The following is a 22,930-nucleotide window of genomic DNA, read 5'->3' as shown; positions in this document are numbered from 1 at the left end:
ACATTCCCTGTTGTAATTTCAATTTATGATTTGATTTTTTTGTGTGAACTTTCGATGAACCTTGTAACATATGATCATGTATTCTGAAAGATGTATAAGTACTGAGGACAAGGAGATGAGCGAAATCTATAGAGGAGAATTTTTCACCTTTCCCCACTTAGAGAATTCTTCCCTTTCTCCACTTAGGATCTTTTCCACTTTTCCCCTTAGATAGCTTTCATAGGAAACTTTTTACAACTTAGTAATAAACTCTATAATCACTTCTCTAAGTGTCTTCCCTTCCGACTGAAGGTTAGAGCCCAGCAGTTCCTGCTGAGATAGAACAAAGACTGCATTGCTTAATCCTCCCCTGTTAGGCTAGCAGTCTTTTTTTTTTTTTTTTTTTTTTTTTTTTCGTTTTTCGAGACAGGGTTTCTCTGTGTAGTCGTGGCTGTCCTGGAACTCACTCTGTAGCCCAGGCTGGCCTCGAACTCAGAAATCCGCCTGCCTCTGCCTCTGCCTCCCGAGTGCTGGGATTAAAGGCGTGCGCCACCACGCCCGGCTTGCCAGCAGTCTTTTAAGCTCAGAAAGCACAAGAAAGTTTTTAGGACTCTTTAGACATTATCATCAGCATTTCAGTATAATTAGAGAGCTAGAAAGCCCCAGACTCTCAGACTTTAAAGCTATCACCAGAGTCCTTCTCTGTGACTCCACCACTACTACCCTGACCCCGGGATGGGAGGCTCCCAGAAGTAGGCATTAGCTCAGTTTATACCTGCCCGGTCTAGAAGCCCTTGAGGGGAAGGAAGTTCATGGACTCTGGCTATCTGGATCCCAGCCCATAAAGTAACAGGGAACTGAACAGGAGCCTGGGAAAACCCTAGAGCCAGAAATTCCATGAAGAGCCTGAGTTTAGGATGGCCTGGGATGGATGGAGTCTGGGCTCCCTGGGAAGGGGTGTGGTGAGTGAAGAGCAGGATCAGAGGCTGAACACAGAATTTACAGAGTGGTCATTGAATGGGAACTCAGCAAAGTAAGCCACTCAGGCCCTTGGTACCTGAACCCCCCAAGAAGCGCCTAGTAAAGACCTCACCCCACACATACTGTCCCACCCCCTGCCCTCAGCAAAGGCCAGGGTAGGTAGGATAACAGCCAGCAAACAGATGAAGGCCATCTCAGACAGCCAGGGATTGGCTCTGTGGTGTAGGGTGAGAGGGAGGACACGGGAGGTTGGTGAGCAGACAGGATGGACACTCACCTGTTGTAGCCACTCAGTGAGAAGGCGCCCTGCGGGGAGGCCGATGTGCTGCTCTTGAAGTAGTAGATGCAGCGCTTGTGGATGATCACAAAGCGGAGGGGCCCTGGGGACAATTCAGTGGCAGAGGTGAGCCACAGAGCCACCAGTTAACTCTACTCTGAGGAGGTCTCCAGAGGTCCTGGGCAACTTGGAAGCAGACCTCTGAGACTGCAGAAGGTAGAGCAGGGAGCTGAGCTGGTATGCTGCCCCTTCCTTGGACTTTCTTTGGGGTCAAATATAAACAAGTTCACTGGCACATGGGCAAGTTTTGGGGGACCATCCCAGGAAAGGCCTGGCCACAAAATCTGGCCCAAAAGGAGTAGATTAAGGCCTCAAGGGACAGTAAGAAAGGGTGAAGCCTGGACCAGAGGCCTAAGGAGGCCATGGCAGCCTTGCTTGGAGCAATAGGGCTATTGAGGAGATGAGGACCTGACAGGGCAAGGAGAGCAGAGCTTAGGCACCCTGGCTGGTGAGAGCCAGAGAGGTGGAGCCGTTCTCAGGCTCTAAGGCTCCTGTCCAGAACAGCCCCTCCTAACCCTGGGGAAATGTTATTTATGGTTCTTCCTTGGAGCACATACATCTATACATTGCTATGCACACAGGGTCCAACAGTCCAGCTAGAGCATCCCAGGCAGGCAACACAGGGGCAGGGCGTCCCTGGCAGAGGGCATCCCAGGGGCAAAAGGATGGAGTGTCGTCCATGGCTGATCAGAGCTGGGCAAGGCTCTAGCGCTCTTTGCCTTCAGCATCCTGACACTCAGCTGGCTCCTGGCCTGCCACATGGGACCATTCTGTGCCACATGACTCACCACCTCACCCACAAGTCACATACAAGGCAAAAACAGCACTGAGGGACCAGATCTATCAGGCCACCCTGAGGACCTCCAGCCTTGGCTGCGGACTGAAGCACTCATGACTAAGCTGGTCAGTGCCGTGCACCAAATGTTCCTCCTCAGTTTGCCTGCTATACTATGTTGGATCCTGTGACAAGGCCCAGGGTAAGGAACTCATCAGGTTTCCTAGGTGTGCCAGCTGCTAGAAAAGGAAAAGAAATCTCAGGAGACCCACTAGAGCCCTGGAGAAGCAGAGCCGTGTCCTCCCTTTGAAACTCCCATGATCCAGTGACTCACATTTGAGCAGCTGCAGTTGGGTGCCACCCTTCTTATGCAGATAACCAGCCTTGGCCACACCACCAGGCATGGTCAGCAAATTCTGGGCACCAATGGCCTTCATGGGGACAGGCCAGTGCATCTCCTCAGCCGCCATGAAGCTGCAATCGAAGCAAAAGAGACAGGACTCAGCCGGGAGGACAGCAGGGAACAGTTTGGCAGGGGGTCCTGAGAGGGCATGGCTAAGATCTAGAAGGCAACGTGGAGGGTCAGGTCAGTGGAGGAGGACTCTTCATAAGTCCCCAGGCTTCTGAGTGGGACTCTGGGGGTGACCGTGCCACATAGTCAGTTCCCAATCCTCTTGGCCACACACCTGACTCCAGAATTCTGAGCACAGTCCTTTTACCACCGTGAGTACAGCGAGTTCATGGCCCCCGGAAGGCTGGGGCAGTAATGACTGAACTCAGGAAACCCTAACCTGGGCACATCAGGCCTTATGCCATAGCTACCCAAGGTTCCAATGCCTGGGCAGCTCACAAAGCACTTGTCCTAGAGCAGGGGGCACTGGGGTCACCCCCTTGAAAATGGCTGAGCACTGAGGCAGGCAATGAGAACCTTTTCCACCAGATCTGATCTTCTATGGAGAGAAAGTAAGGTCCTGAGATGTCCACCCTTCCTCAGTAACTTCTGTCTATCCCCCCTTTGAAGCCCTGAAGTCAGGTAATAGGAGAAGAGCAAGCCAAGAGCCCCCACTTCCCAGATTTAATAATTTGGGCTCCTACCTAGTTTGGCTTTCTGGGGGAACTCCAGCCTCAGTTGTTAGAGCTATAAATTGGGAGCACAGGGTGGACTCTGAACACACACACACACACACACACACACACACACACCTTGTCATCAGTGCCATGAGGACCATTTGGCAGGTTTTCTAGTATCCACATTATCAGCCCAGAATATCAAGACTCAGAGGGTCCTTCCTGTAAGGAACTCCAAGTGCCAGTCACAATTGCCCCCTAACTTGGCATTATTCTGTTGGTACACCCACTCACCCCATCAGATCCCTCTTTGGACCCCTGAGACACTGCATGAGGGGAAGGTCAGGGACCTGCTCTCAACAAGGTGGGATGGCTCGGGCCATATCCAGAAGGGCAGGCTGCTGAGATTTCTATTACTACGGGCCAACCCCCCAAAAACACACACAGAAAACCCTCCAGCCCCGGGGGTGGCCTACATCTGAAAGCCCAGCATTCAGAAGGTTGAGGCAGGGAAACCTACTGCATCCGCAAATGAAAGGAAAAAGGATGGAAATCAATCAAGCTCTTGTCAACGGCCAGGCTCGCCTCACACCGCCAAATATGTGTTAGAGAATCAAGTTCCGTTCGCTACCCCATCACACACACACACACACACACACACACACACACACACAGAGAGAGAGAGAGGGAGAGAGAGAGAGAGAGAGAGAGAGAGAGAGAGAGAGAGAGAGAGACCCATTAACACGCAAATGCACTTGGTCCATGGTCCAGGCCATTGGTCAGGATCATTGGTCCTCGAACCACAGAACCATAGGCGGAGGTTTGGAACAATGGCGCGACCACACCCCCGCGCAGGGCCAAGGGGAACGCGGGTCCGAGCACAGCAGTGGAGTGCGAGGAGGGTGCCCACTCCCATGCCCATGGCGTGCTAGCAGATGGGCAGACAGCGCGCCAGGCTCTCGGAGCCCCCTGGCCAGCCAACTCTGGCTGGCCCGTGCTCGCCTTTGTTCTGAGTAGACGCCGGATAGCGCCTGGGGCTCCAGGGACTTGCGGTCCCGGGTCGTGATGCAGAGGGTGGGGGCCCAGGTCTGAGGAGTGGGAGTGTGAACTGAGTGTGGGTGCTCAGAACCAGGGCTGGGGCCCCAGATCGCGAGCCCCAGGCAGGATCAGTACTCACGGTGTCCACGCGGCGGGCACAGCCGGCTTCCGGGGGGCGGCCAGCGCCCGCCTCCCCTGTGAGCAGCGACAGGGTCCCGAGCTGGGCCCACCGGCCGCAGCCTCGTCCCTGGAGCCTGTCTCTCGCCAGCCCCAGCTCCGCGGCCGCGACCCTGAGCCCGCCATAGCTCGTAGAGCCCCAGGCCGGAGCTGCCCCTGGCTCCTCCCCTCGCGGGCGGTGGTGTAAGGGCTAGGGGCCAGGTAAGAAAGCGGACCCGCCCCTCCTTACGTCAGTTTCTCCACCCACTGCACTGAGGGTGGTGGGCTGCAAGAAGTGGAAACTTGGAAACTTGTGCCTATATAATCCAGAATTAAGAGTCATCCAGACAAACAAGGAAGCCACCGATGCGAATGAGGAAGTCACGCTCATATTCCCAACATCTGAGGACCCCGAAGTCCCCGCCTGCAGATCTCCACCCAGTTTGCACCTTGGATATGAGCGTCTATGGCACCCTACTTCCTATGCTAGTACCCCATCATGTCACCTTGCCAATGTCCACTCCATGGATCTCCCTCGGGACGGAATTCCTCCAAGGAGTGATCCAGCCCTTGGCAGCTCTTACCTACTTGGGCTTCGTTGAATACCAGTCCCAGAAGAGTGTTCCTGGATGCCTAAGGTTGGTAAAGCCCCGTTGACCTCCTAGGCATCCTTCCTTCTCCATCTCCCATCATCACACAGGCTGCCCCAGGATGGACTATCTATGGCAGAAGGCAGCACACTTGCCCTTCAGAGGCAACTCTGGTATATTCCTCAGGCTTCACTCCCACCAACTGTCTATTCTAGACTCTTCTCCCTGGTGTCCAAGCCTCTATATTAGGCAAGCTCTCCAGGCCCCTTCCTACTATATGCAGCCTTGAAGTTCCTACAGCTTTCTCACTCAAGAGTCCTGCTGCCTGGGGCATTGGTTTCTGGAGGAGCATCTTACCCAGAACACTAAGCTGCCTCCTTCTTCCAGCCACCCCGCATTACAGATCCCCCATCTCCACTGCCTCTGAGCAGGCCACACCTCTCCCTGCCTCCCCCAATTTCCCTTCCTCACCTTCCAGCCAACACACCATTCCCATCACATCATTATTCTAAATGCCATGAACACAATCCTGTGGGGGGGGGGCATTAAAGAGGGTCTCACACTGTAGCGCTGGCTTGGCTCTACCTTGGCATCCTCCTGCCTCAGCCTTCCAAGTACTGGTATTGCTGCTGTACACTATCACACCTGGCAACACTCTAGCACTTCCTAATCCAGCCCTACCCCTACTTTCGACCTTTTATATGTGCCTTGCTCTGCTGTGCACAGACTGCTAACCCAAGCCCATAAGAATTCACCTTAGTCCAGGTTGTTTCCACTGCCTGCTGTTGCAAGTAAAGTAATTTAGCCATTAAATATTAGATCCCAAGAGCACTAGTCATATACAAACTCGCAGAGCAAAGCCAATGAGGCCAGTATCACCTCAATACCCCAACCCAGATAAAGCTGTCACAGCCACAAAAGCTACAGACCAATAAGTCTCTGAGGGTTTCTGTTTGTGTATCTTTTTTATGACAGAATCTTCCATAGCTCGGGCTGGCCTTGAACTTCTGATTTCCCTGCTTCCATATCTTAAGTTCAAGGATGACCACATCTGGCTTAAGCAGTGTTGAGGATTGAAACTAGACAGGAGTCTACCAACTGAGCCATATCCCCAGCCCCAAATCCCCTTCTGGGCACAGCATAAACATTCTCCACAAGATGCTAGCAAACTGAATCTAACAGCACATAAAAAATATACAATAGGGCTGGTGAGATGCCTCAGTGGGTAAGAGCACCCGACTGCTCTTCCAAAGGTCTGGAGTTCAAATCCCAGCAACCACATGGTGGCTCACAACCATCTGTAATGAGATCTGACTCCCTCTTCTGGAGTGTCTGAAGACAGCTACAGTGTACTTACATATAATAAATAAATAAATCTAAAAAAAAAAAAAAGAAAAAAAATACAATAATAAATAAATCTAAAAAGAAAAAAAGAAGGGAAGAAAGAGAAAGGAAGGAAGGAAAGAAGGAAGGAAGGAAGGAAGGAAGGAAGGAAGGAAGGAAGGAAGGAAGGAAGAAAAACAGAAGGGAACTCTCTAAACCTAACAAAGGCCATCTAAGAAAAGCCTACAGCTATTACAGCCGGAAGTAAAACGCCGAACATTTTCAGTTTCCTGAAAGGCAGGAGCAAGGCAAGGATCCCATTGCTTCTTTTCAACATTGTACGGAAAGTGTGGTCAAGGAAAGTATATAATAAAAAGAAATTGAATGTCAGGCTAGACAGGCAGGTCAGTGGTTAGGAACCTGACTGCTTTTACAGAGGATCCAGCACCCACAAGGAATCTCACATGTGTCTGCAGCTCCAGTTCCAGGGAACTTGATGCCCTCTTCTGGCCTCTACATACATTTGCTGTGCAGACACAAGTAAATCAAGTGTCCAGATAAGAAAAACAAACAAACAAACAAAAACAAAACCTAAGCAATGATTAGATGGCTTTATGTAGCATAAATTCCAAGGAAGTTATAAATTATCAGGACTAATAAGTGGGTTTTGCAAGGTGGAAGGATGTGCTAGCGACAAGTCTGGGAACAAATGAGGTTCAGCATTCCCTCTTCTGAGTACCCATGACTGGTAGCTGGTCCTATGTCCCCAGCCTGGGGCTAGTGACCCAGCCTTCCTTCCACCTGACACTGGCCATAGTAGGTTATCACTATCCCCCAAACTTACTTAGCTTGCAGGCCCAGCCCAGAGTGGGAATCCAGAGTGCCCCCCAGTAAACTAGACGGTTGCTTCTGGTGGGCAGTTGGTCTGAGGATTGTGGAAGGGAGCTGAAACAGAGCCCTGCTCTGATGTCTGGAGCTGCTGCAAGGAAAGATGTAGCCTACCTCCCCCTGGCTCCATGTTTGGGTGGGGTTGGGTGCAAGAGTTAGCGGTTACAGCTCCATCTTGTTTCAACTCAGTGGTCAGCAGGAGACAGCCTAGCTACCGCCCTCCTGTGGGCAGAATGAAAGCTTGTGGGCGGCCAGTGAACACCTTGCTGGAGAGGATGATGTCATGAGAGCCAAGTGATACTCTACTTCATCTTCCTAGGAACATTCGCACTTCAGAACCGGAATCACAACCCCTCTCCAGATAAGTCCTGCCTGACACCAGGTGACCCTGCTCAGGAACCCAATACCAATCGAGGCTAGGAGCAGAAAGAGGATGTGCCACCTGGGGGGTGGTGACAACCATGCTGTTCCTGGAGAGTTTTAGCTCAGCCTACAGAGTCCAGCTCCACCTGTGCCTGGGAAAGCTGGAGAGAAACTAAAGAATTCCTGGCTTGCCTGTGCACAGAATGAAGACTCTTAGCCACCCACTAACCAGACTAGCCACCTCAGTACCCACAGCACCACCCCGGACCCAGGGACCTAATAGCACGATTCAACTCAACTGTCAGGGAACTGACAGTTCATGGGGCAGGGATGCCCAGTTCCCTTCTCTGTAGGAACAGCAACCTTGGTGGGCTGAGCCACCGTGGATGAGAGTTTTGAGGGATAGTATGGAGACATAAGTGCAAACCCCACTTGGCCCTCATCTTCCAATTAGGAAGTCCCTAGTAGCAGAGGAGGCATGGAAGAGCCCAGTCCCCTGATAACCTAGCAACAAATCCTCTCCCTCTGTAGGAGGCTGGGGTAGCAGGGTCAGGACTCATTTGCTAGGCTCATTCTATTTTGTGGATCCTTTTGCTTGTAGCTGCAGGCCTCTCCCCGGCCCCACACCAGACCTTTGCAAGTCAGTGGTTGTGGCTAGAGCCCATGAGACCACGTAGAAGGTGTGAGATAATTGTTTGCATGTGTGTATGTGGACATGCATTTGAGCCTGTAAGTTTATGTCTGTGCTTGCATGCACACCAGGAAGGCTGGACACCTGCCACACATCCTCCAAGTCAAGGCTCTCTGCTTCTGTATACATCTTCCTTCCTCCCTCCCCTTCTCTCATAACTGGTCTTGATTCAGGTAACACTGTTTCCAGAGGCTGCTAGAGGATACAGACTGGGCCACTCACTAAAAACCACTCTGCCACAAAGTCAGCCAGAACAAGTTCTGTGGCTTGTGCCTGCCCTGGGGCTCTATGAACCTGCAAGGGTCCATCATTCGTGGTGGCTCTGCACACCTGGTTAACATCACAGGTGTTACATTCATACAACATACGTGTATGCACATTGATACGTGTGCATATATACATGCATATATGAGCCTATCTATGAGTTCAGGGCGTGGCCTGTGAAGCTCTGAGCTCTGACAGCCCCTGACACCTGCGGATATGTCCCTGCCTATGTGAAGCACACTTATTCCTGTGATCAAGCCAGACTGCTCTTTGTGAAGCTGCAGGGTAAGGCAGGGGTGGGGGTTTTAGCCCAAGGAAAAGGAAAGCAGGTACCACTGGGGCACTTGTGCATACATATGTTCTCCTGTACACACATATACACATGATCTCAACTTAACCCTCATCTTACACATACACATGCACATATACTCGTTGTGAGGGTTTGAATGAGAATGGCCCCCAAGTGCTCATATATTTGAACACTTGGCTCCCAGTTGGTAGAACTGTTTGAGAAGGATTAAGAGGTGTGGCTTTGTTCTAGGAGGTGTGTCACTGGGTGTGGGCTTTGAAGTTTCAAAACCCCCACACCATTCCCAACTAGTCCTTTCTGCCTTGTGCTTGTAGATCAGATGTGAGCTCTCGAGTATTGGTCCAGTGCCATGCCTGTCTACCTGCTATCACCCTTCCTGCGTGATGGTCACAGATTCTAACCCTCTGGACCGGTGAGCTCCAGGTTAAGCACTTCCTTTCATGAGTTGCCTTGATTATGGTTTTTGTCCCTGCAACTGGAAAATAACTAAGACATTTTTGTTCTCGTAGGAACTGAACCACGCATCCAGACACAACAATCACACATGCACACATACTTATTCATGTGTTCAGGCACATGCTTTTGAAGCTGTAGAGATGGTTTTGCAGTTAAAAGTGGGTGCTGCTCCTGCAGAGGGTCCCTTTGGTTCCCAGCACTCACATCAGTAGCACACAATTGCCTGTAACTCAAAATCCAGGGGATCTGATATGGTTTTCTTCTAGACCTGTGGGCAGCTTTACTCATGTGCATATGTTATCACATACATACACATACATAATACATATATGTATATATACATACATAATTAAAATGACATTTTTTAAAAAGCATAAAAGCATGTGTTCACACTCACACATACTTACACAAGTGCTTGATGACACATTCATACCATACATATATGCAAATCACCTAGATATTCACACTCATATACACAAAAAGACACACTTACAGTCTCCTAAGACCCTTCATGGATGGTCCCTAGAAGCTAGCCTGGCCCCACCTACTCCCTGACTGCTCATCAGCCTTGACAGGGTGTGTGAACTCAGGCTTTGCTTTGCACTTTACAGGCTAGGACACTGAGGCTCAGAACAGCTCAGGACTTGCACTGGCCACTCCCCCTATGCTCTTCAGGGACCAACCCACATCATCACAACACCCTGACATGCCAACCAGGGCCATCCCCAGGTCACCAGTGAAGATATCCAGAGTCAAAGAAGCCAACAACTCATCCAAAGCCGCATGCCCAGTATTCATCCAGCAAGTCAGAGCACTCTATCCCTCCCCACGCAGCCCACACCTCGCCCCTGAGGCTGCCCCAGCTCACACGACCTCACAAGCTCTTCCCTCTTAGTTTCTCTTTCTTCCTTCCTCTTCCCAGAATCGTTCTCTGTTAGAGAATCAAAACCAAAATTCTAGAAAGGCCCAATGACCAGTCATACCAGATAACATGGGGGGTGGGGTGGGGGTGGCAGCCAAGGGTCTGCAGCCCTGTCACTTTCACAAGGACAGACCCCTACCGTCAGGTTTCTAGGGCCTTGGGATTATCCACTTTATGTGAGAACCTTGAGCACAGCACTCTCATACAAGCAGCCAGGACTTCTCAAATCCTCTCAAGTGCACATGCACAAACACACACACACACACACACACACACACACACACACACACACACAAGCATGTGTAGACACAGAACCTAACCCCTAGACCACCCCAGACAGGGCTTACAGTAGGATGGGTTCATAGACCTGGCCTTCTACTCTGGCAAGCTGTCTTCCACCTCCCCACAGCTGCTGTTGGGTGACATATAATGAAGTCTTAAGAGTGTTTTAATGGCCAGTTTCCTCTCTGGGCTCCATTTGGACCATTCAGATAGATATAGGGGCTAAGTTGATAGAGGCCAATCTCCTCGGAGTTTATTGCTTCTCACAGGACTGAGTCCCAATCAGTCCCTACCCCTACCCTGGTAAGGGCTATGATCTTCCCTTTCCTCTCTCCCCCACACCTCCCCCGCCCCAAGTCCTCCAGTGGCTAGGCCAGAGTCATCTCCAGAACCCCAAATCCAGCTGTTCAACTTACCTCATGGCACTGACCCAACACATGGTACAACTTCCTGTGACCTGCTGGGGACAGGTGTCCTTAAATCCGGAAAGGCTATTCGGCCCAGGGGCTATGAGGAGGGACTGCAACCTGCATCCCCCAGACATGAGATCCTCAAGGCCCCTGGCTGTTCCCAGCACTGCTGAGTCTGCAGAGCAGTGCAGTAGGCTTCACGGGGTGGGGGAAGCTGGGGCCAACAGGGTTTCCTCCCTGTTTGGGACTTCCTGTTACTGGGCAGTCCCAAGGAGAAGGCGTTTTCTAACTTCCCCACAACAAGGTCCTAAAAGCCACTTGGGGCTCAGCGCAGTACTTCAGCAGCCTGCTGGGTTTTGGCCACTGTGGTTACTCAGCTCTGGGGCCAGCTGTGTGGCTACAGAGATAGCTTCCTGTAGAACTTCCTGGCCAGAGTCTCAAGGCCAACTCAGCTATCAACCCATGAAGCCCCTCACAGACTAGGGCGTCTGGACTGAGGAAGACGGTGCCGATGTCTCCCATTGGGAGCTCGTTCCCTCACCAACAGGCTCTTTCCTACAAGGTACATACTCAGAGCTGTGCCTTGCACTTGTACCTGAGACTTTTAATATGGTATTTCTGTGCCCCTTGACACCAAGAAACTGAGCGACTAGGAAGGAGCTTGGGCCCAGACATCAGTCTCTTCCTACAAGGACTCTTTGAGTCACCTCTCCACCTCAGCTCATTTAACATCTGGCTTTCTGGAAAGCAGCCTTTCTGTCCACACAGCCTCAGGGACAAGCACATTGCTGTTGTTCTAGGGCTCTGGCCCAGTGGCTCACTTAGAGTAAGCCCCTCCCGGGCATTTCTGCTCCCACAAGCCCAGCGTCTTCACCTGCTCTATCCCGGAAACCACTAAGTGGTGAAGCAGGAGTCCTGACCCCAGCCACTGAGTACCCTGTTCCTCCTTGTCTGAGCCCCAATCCCAGGATAGGAAGAGGGGGATGGAAAAGGGGGGGTCTCTGAGACTGAGGGCCAACCTCATGGCAGGACTTAGTTCAAAGACTACAGGGTTCCCAAGAGTTGTAGAGTCTCTACTTTGCCCAAGAGGTTTTTATCAGAGCACCCTTCTCCCTAGCTCCAGGGATTCACCTCTCTGCCTGTGGCTCTGACTCCAATGGCCCTGAAGATCAACTCCATGACTGGTTGTGCAAGTACCATTTACAGGCACAGGCCTGTGTGTCAACCACTCAAAAAGGGCAGCTTGCTGATGAAGGAGCTCCTGCCTTCCCAATGTCTGCAGCCTCAGCTCTGTAGCCAAGATCTCCAGGCCATCAAGGTGGCCACTGGGCTAAAGACTGCTGGTTCTCTCCTAGAGAGTAGACAGCTTCATCTCTGCTGTCTGGACCTCCTTAGGGTGGGCACAGATACCCAGCCTCCCTAAGCCACTAGGCTCTGCCTGCTGAGGCAAGTCCCTGCCTGCTGCAGAAAGCTGGGGACAAGGTGTGAATAGGATGTGGGGGTACAAATGTGCCCCTCCTCACTGTCCTTCTTTCCTTTTAGCAGAGCTGAGCTAAGGGGGCAGGTGAGGAGCCCTGAAACATGCAGCACTGAGTACAAACCAATGGAGTGGTTTCCAGAGGACACAGGGTATCCAGGAGCTGTGGGCTCCAGAGGATGTGTGAGGCTCAGGGAGATGCCCTGGAGGAGAGCCCTAGGTATGATTTCTAGAACAGAAACGGGCTGAAGGAGTCACACTAGGGAGGGCTCAGGGTGAACAGCATGGGGGATCTCAGAGGACTCCTCAAGCAATGAGAAACCAGGGTCTACGGAGACTAGGGACAGAGATTATTGAATCCCAGCAGGAGATGAGCCACCCAGATCTCTAAAGATATGTTACCCTTTACCAGACAAATGGAAGGCTAGATACAACCTATGGCAGAGGCATGCACCAAACCTATGCCCAATTCTTGTTCCCACACTCCTAAGCGAGCCACACCCACCCTGACCACCCTAACCAGGTCTCCAACCCCAGGCTCTGACTTGTAAGTCTATAGGAGAGTCAGAGCCCCAACAAAGGATTCTCTGCAAGAGGCAGACCAGTGTTGGACCTTCTCCTAATCCCAGCCTCTAGGAGTCCTGAAGTATATAACCTCCACAGGCCTCAATTTCTCCAAGTGCCTTCTCGTCTAGTCAGGTAATAACACTACCAGTCATGTTCTTGAAAAGAAAAGACATTCAAGACCCCACCATGAGGGTCACTCCACCACCTTCACCTTGTGCTGCAATGTGAAGTAACACCAGAATCCAAGTAGGAGGGCATATAATGTGGCTGGGGTGAGCCTATCCTTACCAGCATTGGGCTGCCTTGACTTCTACCCTGAACTGGTGCCTTAAGTTCTCAAACTTAGGAACCCTCACCTCCATCAGACCAGACTCAAGGAACTTACGAAGAAGGTAAGAGACAGCCAGCAAAGCTAAGCAGGGGCCCAGGGTTAATCAGAATTAAAACAACAAAGAACTTTCTTTCACTCAGGTCCTGGCATGCCTCAGCCTGTTCAGGAGTGAGACGAGCACCTAACGTTATCCAAAGGGCACCAAGTGCTGGCACTGCCCTGGCACCTCAAGCCTGAGAAGAGGCTGGCCCTGCTGACATCAGTGCCGTACTGAGATTTGGAGGACGGCACAGATATGACCCACAGCCAGGGATCCGTGGTATTGGATTGAAACCCACTTCTAGCACCCAGGACCCTGTACCCACTCTGGTATCTGCTGACCACCTGTCTGCACAGCTCAGGCATTGAGTGTGCCAAGGGCAAGGAGAAGAATATTCCAGGCTTGGGATGGCTGCTAAGCCCTGGGAAGGGTGGGAGAACCACCAATGGACAACCTCGACCTCTCAAAATAAGATGTTTTATATCAGCCACTCCTATGGGACTTAAGTCCATTTCTCTGCCAGTCTAAGGCTCACCCATCCAACCCTCCCTGATCTGGAGCCCTCTCCCCTTTCTGAGCCCCATTCTGCCACTGCACAATGAGGTCCTTTGAGGATTCCCAGGAAGTCTGTCCTGGGCGATGGAGTGGGTGGTCTGAAGAGCAAGGTGCTCCTCTGAGTCATATGGTACCATGGTCTAAATGACAGCCCCCTGTAACCTATAACCATAACCTAGGTTGGAAGAGGGTCTTACATGTAATTTAAGGTTCCCATCTTGGATTGGCCAATGACAAACCTCCCTTAAGATGATACTGGAGTTGGGCATGGTAGCTCATGCCTTTTGTCCTAGCATTTGGGAGGCAGACACAAGTGGGTCTCTGTGAGTTTGAAGCCAGCCAAGGTTACAGAGTGAGACCTGCCTTTTAAAAAAAGAATGACCTAGGAATCCATGTAAAGACAAGAGATTGGAGTGAGGCCTCCCAACACCAGGAGCCACAGCAAACCAGGAAGGCTCCCTCTACCAGCCTTGCGACAAGGTCCCTGGCACACAGGGCTGCTTTGTCTGGCTGTGGTGGGAGAGAATGTGCCTAACCCTGCAAAACATGATGTGCTAGGGTTGGGAGATAACCAGGGGCACTCCACCCTCTCAGAGGAAAAGGGATAGGGATGGAGGGAGGGCCTTTGTGTGAGGGGCAGCATTTGGGATGGAAGGGAAGGCCAGAAGGCAGGCAGGCAGGCAGGCAAGCAAGAAATGCATGCAGCCCTGCTTCTACCTTGGCTTGGGACCCGTGAGTGCTGAACTGTGAGGGTTAAGCTTCTGTTGTTTTCAGTTAAGATACAGGACTCTGTTAGTGTTGTCCCAGGAGGTGGTCCTGAATGGAGCCTCACCCAAGTTCTTGATGGGATCCCCCTGCTGCCTTCCATTTCAATCTGATCTACTCCCTGACACACCCTATCAAGGAGGGGCTAGCTCTGTAACGCTGTCCCAAAGGAGTGACCCTAAGCTGGTTTCCCTGGATGCCACGTCCCTGTGGAAGTCTCTCACAGCTCCCATGTATGGGTGCCATACCTGTTTCAAATCCACCAAAACTGTTGGTGTCTATCTCACCCCCAATCCCGTTCTTCTTTGGCTCCATCAAGCTGTTTAAACAACACAGCAAAGGCTACACCAGCTCTTTGGCTGAGGGCATGTGGTGAGACCACTGCTTCCTGTCCCAGTGCCTGGCCATTCCCAACACCTACATTTTGAAACTGAAAGCCACTTCCTTTGAGGCTAGAACTACCTAGAACCTTGCCCTTTCTCAGGAATCACATCAGCAGCTCAGCCCTCCCCACCAATGTCACCACTAAATCCCCCGGGGCCCAAGACATGGATGATGAAGAACTAGAAGGTAGGCTTGGGCCATACACAGACTGCATCTCTAGTATGGATACACCCAGGACATCCCTGAGTCCAGAATGTGTGACTCAGAACTAAACCGATGAGTGTAAGAGTCTTTCATAGACTTGATGTCCATGTTGGCTGTAGCCAAGACTCACTGATGCTCTAGGATACTGTCTGGGTGATACCAGCTGCAAGACTGAGCCAGGGTGCTAAGCTGCTACCACAAAGCCAGCACCAAGGGAGCTCATGATGTCTTCCAGTCCTGGAAGGAAGCTCATGCTGTCTTCCCATCCTAGGATGTCTGACCAGTCCCTCCTTTCCCAGGTCCCGTATCATTATTGTCCCTCGTAACTGTGCCTGAGCTGGGTGGTGGCATGTCTCTTGTGCTGAGGGCAAGCTGGCGATGAGGAGCAGCTCCAGGGCTCCAGGAGACCCCACACTTGGTGCAGTGTCTGCACTAGGCAGGAGGGGGCAGCACACTGCTTTCAAGGAGGACTTCTGGGGAAGGGTTCTGTGATGAAGACAACCAGTCCCAATATGGTGAGGGATGGGTGGGGCTGGGGAGAATGAGACACGCCTGGTGCGATGGCTGCTGCGGGCTGCTCTCCTGCCCCAAACCACAAGCCAGCAGAGGCGGTTCAGGATTCACACTTCAGTTCATCACAAACACTGACAAATTTCCACCTTTTAATTACTTGAGAAAAAAATCTTTCTAGAGTGCTGACGTATTAGACCAGGTCCACCCCCAAGTTCCTGGCACCTCACCCACAACTGCAGCCTGCACCCTTCATGGTCCTGCCCAGCTTGATTCAGAGGGGTCCACTACTCCCCTCCCCCACTCGGTGCAGGTAACCTGGGCATTCCAACGATCCAGGTCTTAGTACTAAACACTTGGCGCTGCCCCCTAAGACTGGCACTCCATTCCAAGTTCCTCATCTAATGAGCATCTCTCCACCCGAGTGACCTCTGAACAGATTGGTTCAGTGGTTAGACAACAGATTCATTGGGTTCAGCACTGACTTCCTCATCCCTAGACTTGTAACTCATTCTCAGCCTCAGTTTCTTCATCTGAGGAATAGATCCCACAGCTCCCGCTGTGTGGGCCATCTAGTGAGGTGACCGGCTTATTCCAGGATACACAGCTTCCACTGGCAAAGCCTTTTTTAGTCACACTGAGAATTGAGGAAGTGTCAGAGAATGCTTTGGAAATTCTCTTGCTTGACATCAGGAAACGCTTTCACGTTATACTTCCATAGGTCTGGCAAGACGCTCCATCAGCCCCACAACCTTTGGCTAAACTGCACCCCCACAGTGTCTGAATTTGATCCAAACACACCAGAATGCATTCTAGTTCTACACAGCAGAATTAACTCTACCTTCCCTGCTCTCCAAGGCCCCATGTGCAGACCACTGTCCCTTCTGGGTTGTTTGTTTGTTTGGTGGTTTTTTGTTTGTTTGTTTGTTTGTTTTTCGAGACAGGGTTTCTCTGTGTAGCCCTGGCTGTCCTAGAACTCACTTTGTAGACCAGGCTGGCCTCAAATGCAGAAATCTGCCTGCCTCTGCCTCCCGAGTGCTTGGATTAAAGGCATGTGTCACCACGCTCAGCCTCCACTGTCCCTTCTGAAGGACACTTTCCAGCCCCTCATAGAGTCTGGCTCCCTTTGTATTCCTCTCTTCAGTACCGTTACCTAGATTCTCCCCAGCATCAGCTCTTGGGTACAGGGACCTCTCCAAGTCCATCCCCTGTATGTCCTGGTATGTGCCTGCAGTGTCCAGTATGACATAGGCAACAGATTCTTCTTATAGGTTTTGTTTATATCCCACTAGCTGGTGCTCCAATACCCCATGGCACTCAGTTCATGGTGCTCTCTTGCCAAATGAAACCATTTTGACAGTGGTTCTCAACTATAAGCTGCAACCCTGTTTGGGGATCAAATGACCCTTTTGCAGTGGTCACCCGTCAGATATCCTGCATATAAGATAATTATGATATGATTCATAATAACAAAATTATAGTTATGAAGTTACAATGAAAATTATTTTATGGTTGGAGGTCACCACAGCATGAGGAACTGTATTTAAGGGTCTCAGCATTAGGAAGGTTGAGAACCACTAGGCTAGACACATGTATCCACCTTCTTCACCTAGGTGGGGAAAGGGGGTTCTGTTTACATGAAAGATGTCCTTGAAACTATGCACTCTGGAGCAGGCACTGAGCCATCCAAGGGTGAGCTTCTCCTCACAGTATCTGTGTTGATAAAGCAAGAGCAGCAAGCTGGTGGGCAGCATACACTCACCCTTTGCCCCCGAGCTTCTCCCGATCTTCTGAAGTCCATAGGAATAGAGTCAGGGGCAAAATCTACTAATAACTGTGGAATGCTGCTGTCTCCTCTGAGGTCAGAGTTGAGCCCTGGTTGGATAAAGAACACAACCAAGGGCAGGGCCTTCCTAAGTTTAGCCTGCTCTACCTCTCCAGCGTCCAGCAGCTCCCATCCACTAGCCCCTTCCTGGGGACACCTACATCACAGGCACGTGATGCAGCCACCATGGAGTCAGGAACCCAGAGAGGATCCTGCCTACAGCTGGACCAGGGAGACCAAGGAATTGTTCCGTGTGGCAAGGCTACTAACTTGGTAGCTCACAGTCACCCGTGCCAACGTTAATATTCTGTCCTTTCCATGGAGTCACTGAGGTAGCCTCATAGTCCCAGGGTCCTGGAAGGCATTTCCTATTAAGCTTGGTTTAGAGTAGCCTTGGGGCCCATCCCTGGAAAGACAGTTGTACCCCCCCCCAAAGGCAGAAAGTCCACCCTCCATAAGGACAGCAATGCTGGGTCCCAGTTTCTGTAGACAAGGCAGGGTTCCAGGTAGGCGGCCGGGGCCGGATGCTCATACCAGAAAACTCTGACAAAGAAGCAGAAGCCCAGGTCTCTGTTTGCTCCTCAAAAACTGGGAAGTCCAAGGAGCCATTGGGACTCAGGACAGAGGGATGGGCACCTGCTTCACCACAGTCTGCAGTGAAGCAGACAAGTGACATCGAAGAGCTGAAGGCCCCATCTCTCACAGCCAGCAGTAGTCTGGCACCCAAGTACTAGGGGCAAAGGGAGACAGTCAGAGCTTTACTCTCAATGGGCACATCCCACAACCTGAAGCCCAGGATCGAGGCTGGCATCATCCTGAATGTGGGGCTGCCTATTAATAATCTGTGGAAGTGGCCACCTCTGACTCACATCCTTGTGACATCCATTCCACCAGACATAGTGACACATCAACCAGCATTGGGAAGCAATGTTTCATGTGAGCTAGCCAGACCAGAGGGTTACACAGACAGCGCCTTGGATACTTTCGTGAAGGCCTTGGAGTCAGGACAGGAGATGGTGCACACACCTTTAGACGTGCCAGACAGGAGTGCTACGGGGACAGTACTCAGCTGAAGCAGACAAGGGCTAAGCACCTGGGCCTGGGTACCAAGCAGGCCTATGCTCCAGTCCTAACTTTGTCCCCTCACACTGTGGCAGGCCACATCTCTTCCTGAGAATGGTCTCTCCTCCCACCCCCACCCGAGACAGGGTTTCTCTGTGCAGGGCTTCTCTCCTGGCTGTCCTGGAACTCACTCTATAGACAAGGCTGGCCTTGAACTCAGAAATCTGCCTGCCTCCACCTCCCAAGTGCTAGGATTAAAGGCATGCGCCACCACTGCCCGGCTGAGAATGGTCTTCTAAGGACTAAATCAAACGACTCACAGATTGTCACAGGCACTGGGCCTAGTCTTGGTGCCAGAGTCCTTGGGGTGAGGGCACCCTGCTGAGCTTGGATCCCAGCACAAGGGCACAGAGACACCGAGGGAACACACTGGGCATATTATATGTGGCCATGAAGTTCATGCTGGCAGGGGAGGGCAGAGATTGAGGCAGGCAATCTGTGCCAGAGCCATGGGCAGAGGTCAGGGGTCAGCCTTGGCACACTGAGTAAGCACCTGAAGTGTCCTAGGGCTGGCCCAGAGCCACTGTACCAGACCTTCCACAGCAGCTGTCTGCTGGGGTCTGCCAGGGTCAGACACCAGCCCTGATCCCTGCGGTTGTTGGTGGCCTTGGCTGTTCCAGCCTCTATGACTCAACACTTGGGGATTTTTTTGCATCACGATGGCTTCCTTGAGCCACCCAAAATCAAGCTTCCTGAATCTGCTCAGCCTGGACACTACCCAGCACTTCACCCCAGCCTGGGCACTACCCAGCACTTCACCCCAGCCTGGGCACTACCCAGCACTTCACCCCAGCCTGGGCACTACCCAGCACTTCACCCCAGCCTGGGCACTACCCAGCATTTCACCCCAGCCTGGGCACTAGCCAGCACTTCACCCCAGCCTGGGCACTAGCCAGCACTTCACCCCAGCCTGGGCACTACCCAGCATTTCACCCCAGCCTGGGCACTACCCAGCACTTCACCCCAGCCTGGGCACTACCCAGCACTTCACCCCAGCCTGGGCACTACCCAGCATTTCACCCCAGCCTGGGCACTAGCCAGCACTTCACCCAGTGAGCTCCAGGGTCCAGAGTCACCAAGCCTGGCCTTCATTCTTAGCCATGGTTTCCTGTGAATGTTCTGACCCCTGTCTACCCTGCCACAGGTAAGGCCCGTTCAGGCTGCATCAGCTGATCTGCCAGCTCTGCCCATCCTCCATGTTACCCTCAGCTCTGTTTTAATCCCATGGCTCTCCCCACTTTCCCACCCCCAAATATTGCTATTTTTAAGTTGCTCCAAATTGTTTAATTTTTATTCTCTGGGTTTATTTTATCCCTTAATCTTTTGGATTTTGTTACCTTTTATTGCTTAAGTCTTTGTTATGTATTTTCTACAGTAGTGTGGTTACACATACGCATGCACACACACTGGGCAAGTGTTCCACCACTCAGGTATACCTCCAAGCCCCCTCTTGGTGATGCAAGGTCTTGCTATGTTGCCCAGATGGTCCTGAACTTGAGACACTAGTCTGAATCTGCAGCATACTCATAAAATTTTAGGTCTCCTTTTAGGCAGCACTTTGCCCTTTCATTGGGTTCCTCTTGGGGTGAGCCACGGGCCATCAAAGGTAGCACTGGTGGCAGTCTGGGCCTTCTGCTGGGGCCTCAGTAGGCAAGAGGCTGTGGAGAGCTGTTGTAACCAGGTCCAGGTCTCAGGTTGGACAGTGAGGGAGGGAAAAAGACGGACCAGGGGGAAGGAACTAGGGGACACACAGGAAGATCTGTGGAGAGGGACCAAAAGCAGGAAGGAGGTTCAGGCCAGACCCAGGCTTGCGGAACTGAGAACTGGTTGTTCCTCCTCAGCCAGGAACCCAGGGCCTCAAAGGCCTGGTGGTGGACACCATGACTCACGGCCTACAGCTGGATCCTGTCCCCATCCTTCAGCATGGTTCCACAGAGTGCTCAGCTGACCTGAACATCCCCAGGCACCCTCACACTACCCCATTGTTTGGAGGCCCGGGCCTGGCCTTCTTTCAAAAGTCTGGTCTAGACATTGACAGCCAGAAGAGACCAGGCAGGGGGAAGGGAGAATCTTCTCTCTACCCACCCAATGGCTCAACCCTTTCCAAGGCCAGGCCTCCTGTACCTCGCCTCCTGTTTTCAGACAGCCTGTCTCAGCCACAGCACGAGGCAGCCTCAGCCACAGCACGAGGCAGCTTTTAAAGGTGACTTTAAAAGCTCAGGGTTCAAGGTCTTCATCCAGTACCATGACATCCTGGGCCCCTCTCACACTGTTCCCTGACAACCTTGAGCCACTAGCACCCACAAACTTACTCCTGGCCTTCCAGTCAGGTAATTCAGGATCAGGCTGTGGGACAATATCCTTAAGGCCCTCAGGCAGCAGGGGCAGGGAGGCTTCTGAAGATGGCAGGTCTCTGGTGGCTGTATATGTTCCGCTGTTCCCTGAGTCTGGTTCTCTAAGTCCAGCTCTCCTTCAGAGGCCTTGACCACCACAGCCTCAGATCTATGTTAACCCCAAATCCAGTGCTTTCCTATCTGGACAGACTCCCTGTTCCCATGCCTAGTGTGGCAGCATCAGGCCTTGTCACCTACCCCTTGGAGACTCCCACAGGTAACGTGGCTTCTGGTGGTCAGCAGAACCCAGGTCTATGCTTCTACGAGTCAGCCTCTCTCTCTGGCTACAGACGGTCCACAGAGGCTATAGCACAGCTCTGTCAGCGCTGCAGACACAGCCTCAGGTTAACAAGGCTGGCTCCTCCCTCTGGAGATACAGCTGTCATCAGCAGCAAAGAGAAACCCAGCAGAGAGACATGGGCTGTATGGAGAGGGGGCTGGGCCCAGCCGGAACCACTAGACCCAGTTCTTTCTAGCTTTGTTCCCTATCTGTGGGTCCCTTTATAGAGCTTTACCCCGCTTTACCCCTCCCTAGTTGCTTGACCCCAACCCCTCCATCAGCCTCCATAGGCCTGTCTTTTTATACCTACTCCTCACCAACTTCTTCAGGGGATACTGCTGCAGGGTGGAGGTTCTGAGATGGTCTTCAGACCTCAAAGAGAGCTTTTATGTTTACCTCTTCAGTCTTCCAAGACAGGCTCTTACTGTGTAGCCCCAGCTAACCTACAGCTTGCTATGTAAACCAGATTGGTCTCAGATTGGTCATCAACCTGCTTCTCCCTCCCAAGTGCTAACTAGAGGTGCGCACCATCTCAGGCCCAGCTCAGAGTGATCCTTAAAAACAGAAACCAAAGGACCATAAGGCACTTACCACTCAAGCAGGAGGACGTGAGTTCTGATCCCCAATCACCCACATAAACTGGGTAAGGCAGTGTACATCAGCAATTCCAGTACTGGAGGGTGGACAGAGACAGGTGGATTAATGAGCCCTGTTAACCAGCCAATTTACCCAAATTGGCAAGTTCCAGGTTCAGTGAGAGACCCTACCTCAAAAATACAGTGGAAAACAATTGAGAAAGAAACCCAACAACAACCTTGGTCTTCTACGTGTATGCATACATATGTGGACATGAATGTTCCGGAAGATTGGTTGGTTGGATTTTTGAAACTGGGTTTTTCTGAGAAGCCCTGGTTGTTCTGAAACTCACTCGGTAGACCAGGTTAATCTCAAACTCATGGATCTGCCTGCCTTTGCCTCCCAAGTGCTGGGATTAAAGGAATGCACCACCACTTACTGCCTTATATATGTGCACATGAAATCCCCCATACAAAATCATACACACATGTAATCATACAACATACACACACACACATACACAAATCACAGAACACAACCTCTGTGCTCACAGGACGCACATTCGCCAGAACCATTCCTTTCTCCGTGCCTCTGACCAGCAAGCTTTTCCTGCCCCAACTCCACATGGTACCTTGTGTACCATCCTTGGATATCTTGAGTAGGCTGAGGCCTATGAATCTCTTCTTGTCTCTCCAGTCCCCATCCCCAAGACAGCTGCTTTCTCGATGCCCAGTGGGAAGAACCCTGATTGTGGAAGGGGCGTCTGATGCAGAACCCAGAGGTGGGGGTAGGGGAATGTCCTTTCTCAACCCTCTTCCTTCCTAAGCAACTTCCTGTCTCCGGAGTGGGCACAGCCACCATGAACCACAGCACTTCACCCTCCTGGTCACATTTTTTGAGAAAATAGGAAGGTTGATATCAGAGATCAAACTTTCCTGAAACTGAGCTGGGGAACCCAGTGTTGACCTCTGTTCCTACTTTAAGTGTAGTGGACCCAACAGCAGACTCCATAGCTGGCAGAACCAGGGCCAGGCCCCACCTTCCTGAGCAACTATAGCTTTGGTTCTG

General features: G+C 51.7%; 1 protein-coding gene across 4 annotated transcripts in view; it reads right to left on the bottom strand.

Annotated features, from left to right (window-relative positions):
* Positions 1-22,930, bottom strand: part of Sh3bp2 (SH3 domain binding protein 2) — a 38,052-nt gene that overhangs the window by 9,291 nt on the left and 5,831 nt on the right. The window contains exons 2-4 of one of the 4 annotated variants that reach the window (XM_021162206.3): positions 21,878-21,959; positions 2,407-2,546; positions 1,238-1,340 (exon numbers count right to left, since the gene is read on the bottom strand). In XM_021162206.3, coding sequence (XP_021017865.1) covers positions 1,238-1,340; positions 2,407-2,542 — 239 coding nt within the window. In that variant the 5' untranslated portion in view covers positions 2,543-2,546; positions 21,878-21,959. Of the gene's footprint in view, positions 1-1,237; positions 1,341-2,406; positions 2,547-4,317; positions 4,482-10,839; positions 11,211-21,877; positions 21,960-22,930 lie in introns of those variants that run through there. The other 3 variants (XM_021162204.3, XM_029477653.2, XM_021162205.2) reach the window with 3 other exon arrangements.

The sequence above is a fragment of the Mus caroli genome, unplaced genomic scaffold (genome assembly GCF_978045245.1).
Source record: "Mus caroli unplaced genomic scaffold, Mus_caroli_1 scaffold_4, whole genome shotgun sequence".
NCBI lineage: Eukaryota > Metazoa > Chordata > Mammalia > Rodentia > Muridae > Mus > Mus caroli.
Note: the sequence above shows the minus strand (reverse complement) of the source record. Positions and strands in the feature narration are given on the sequence as shown.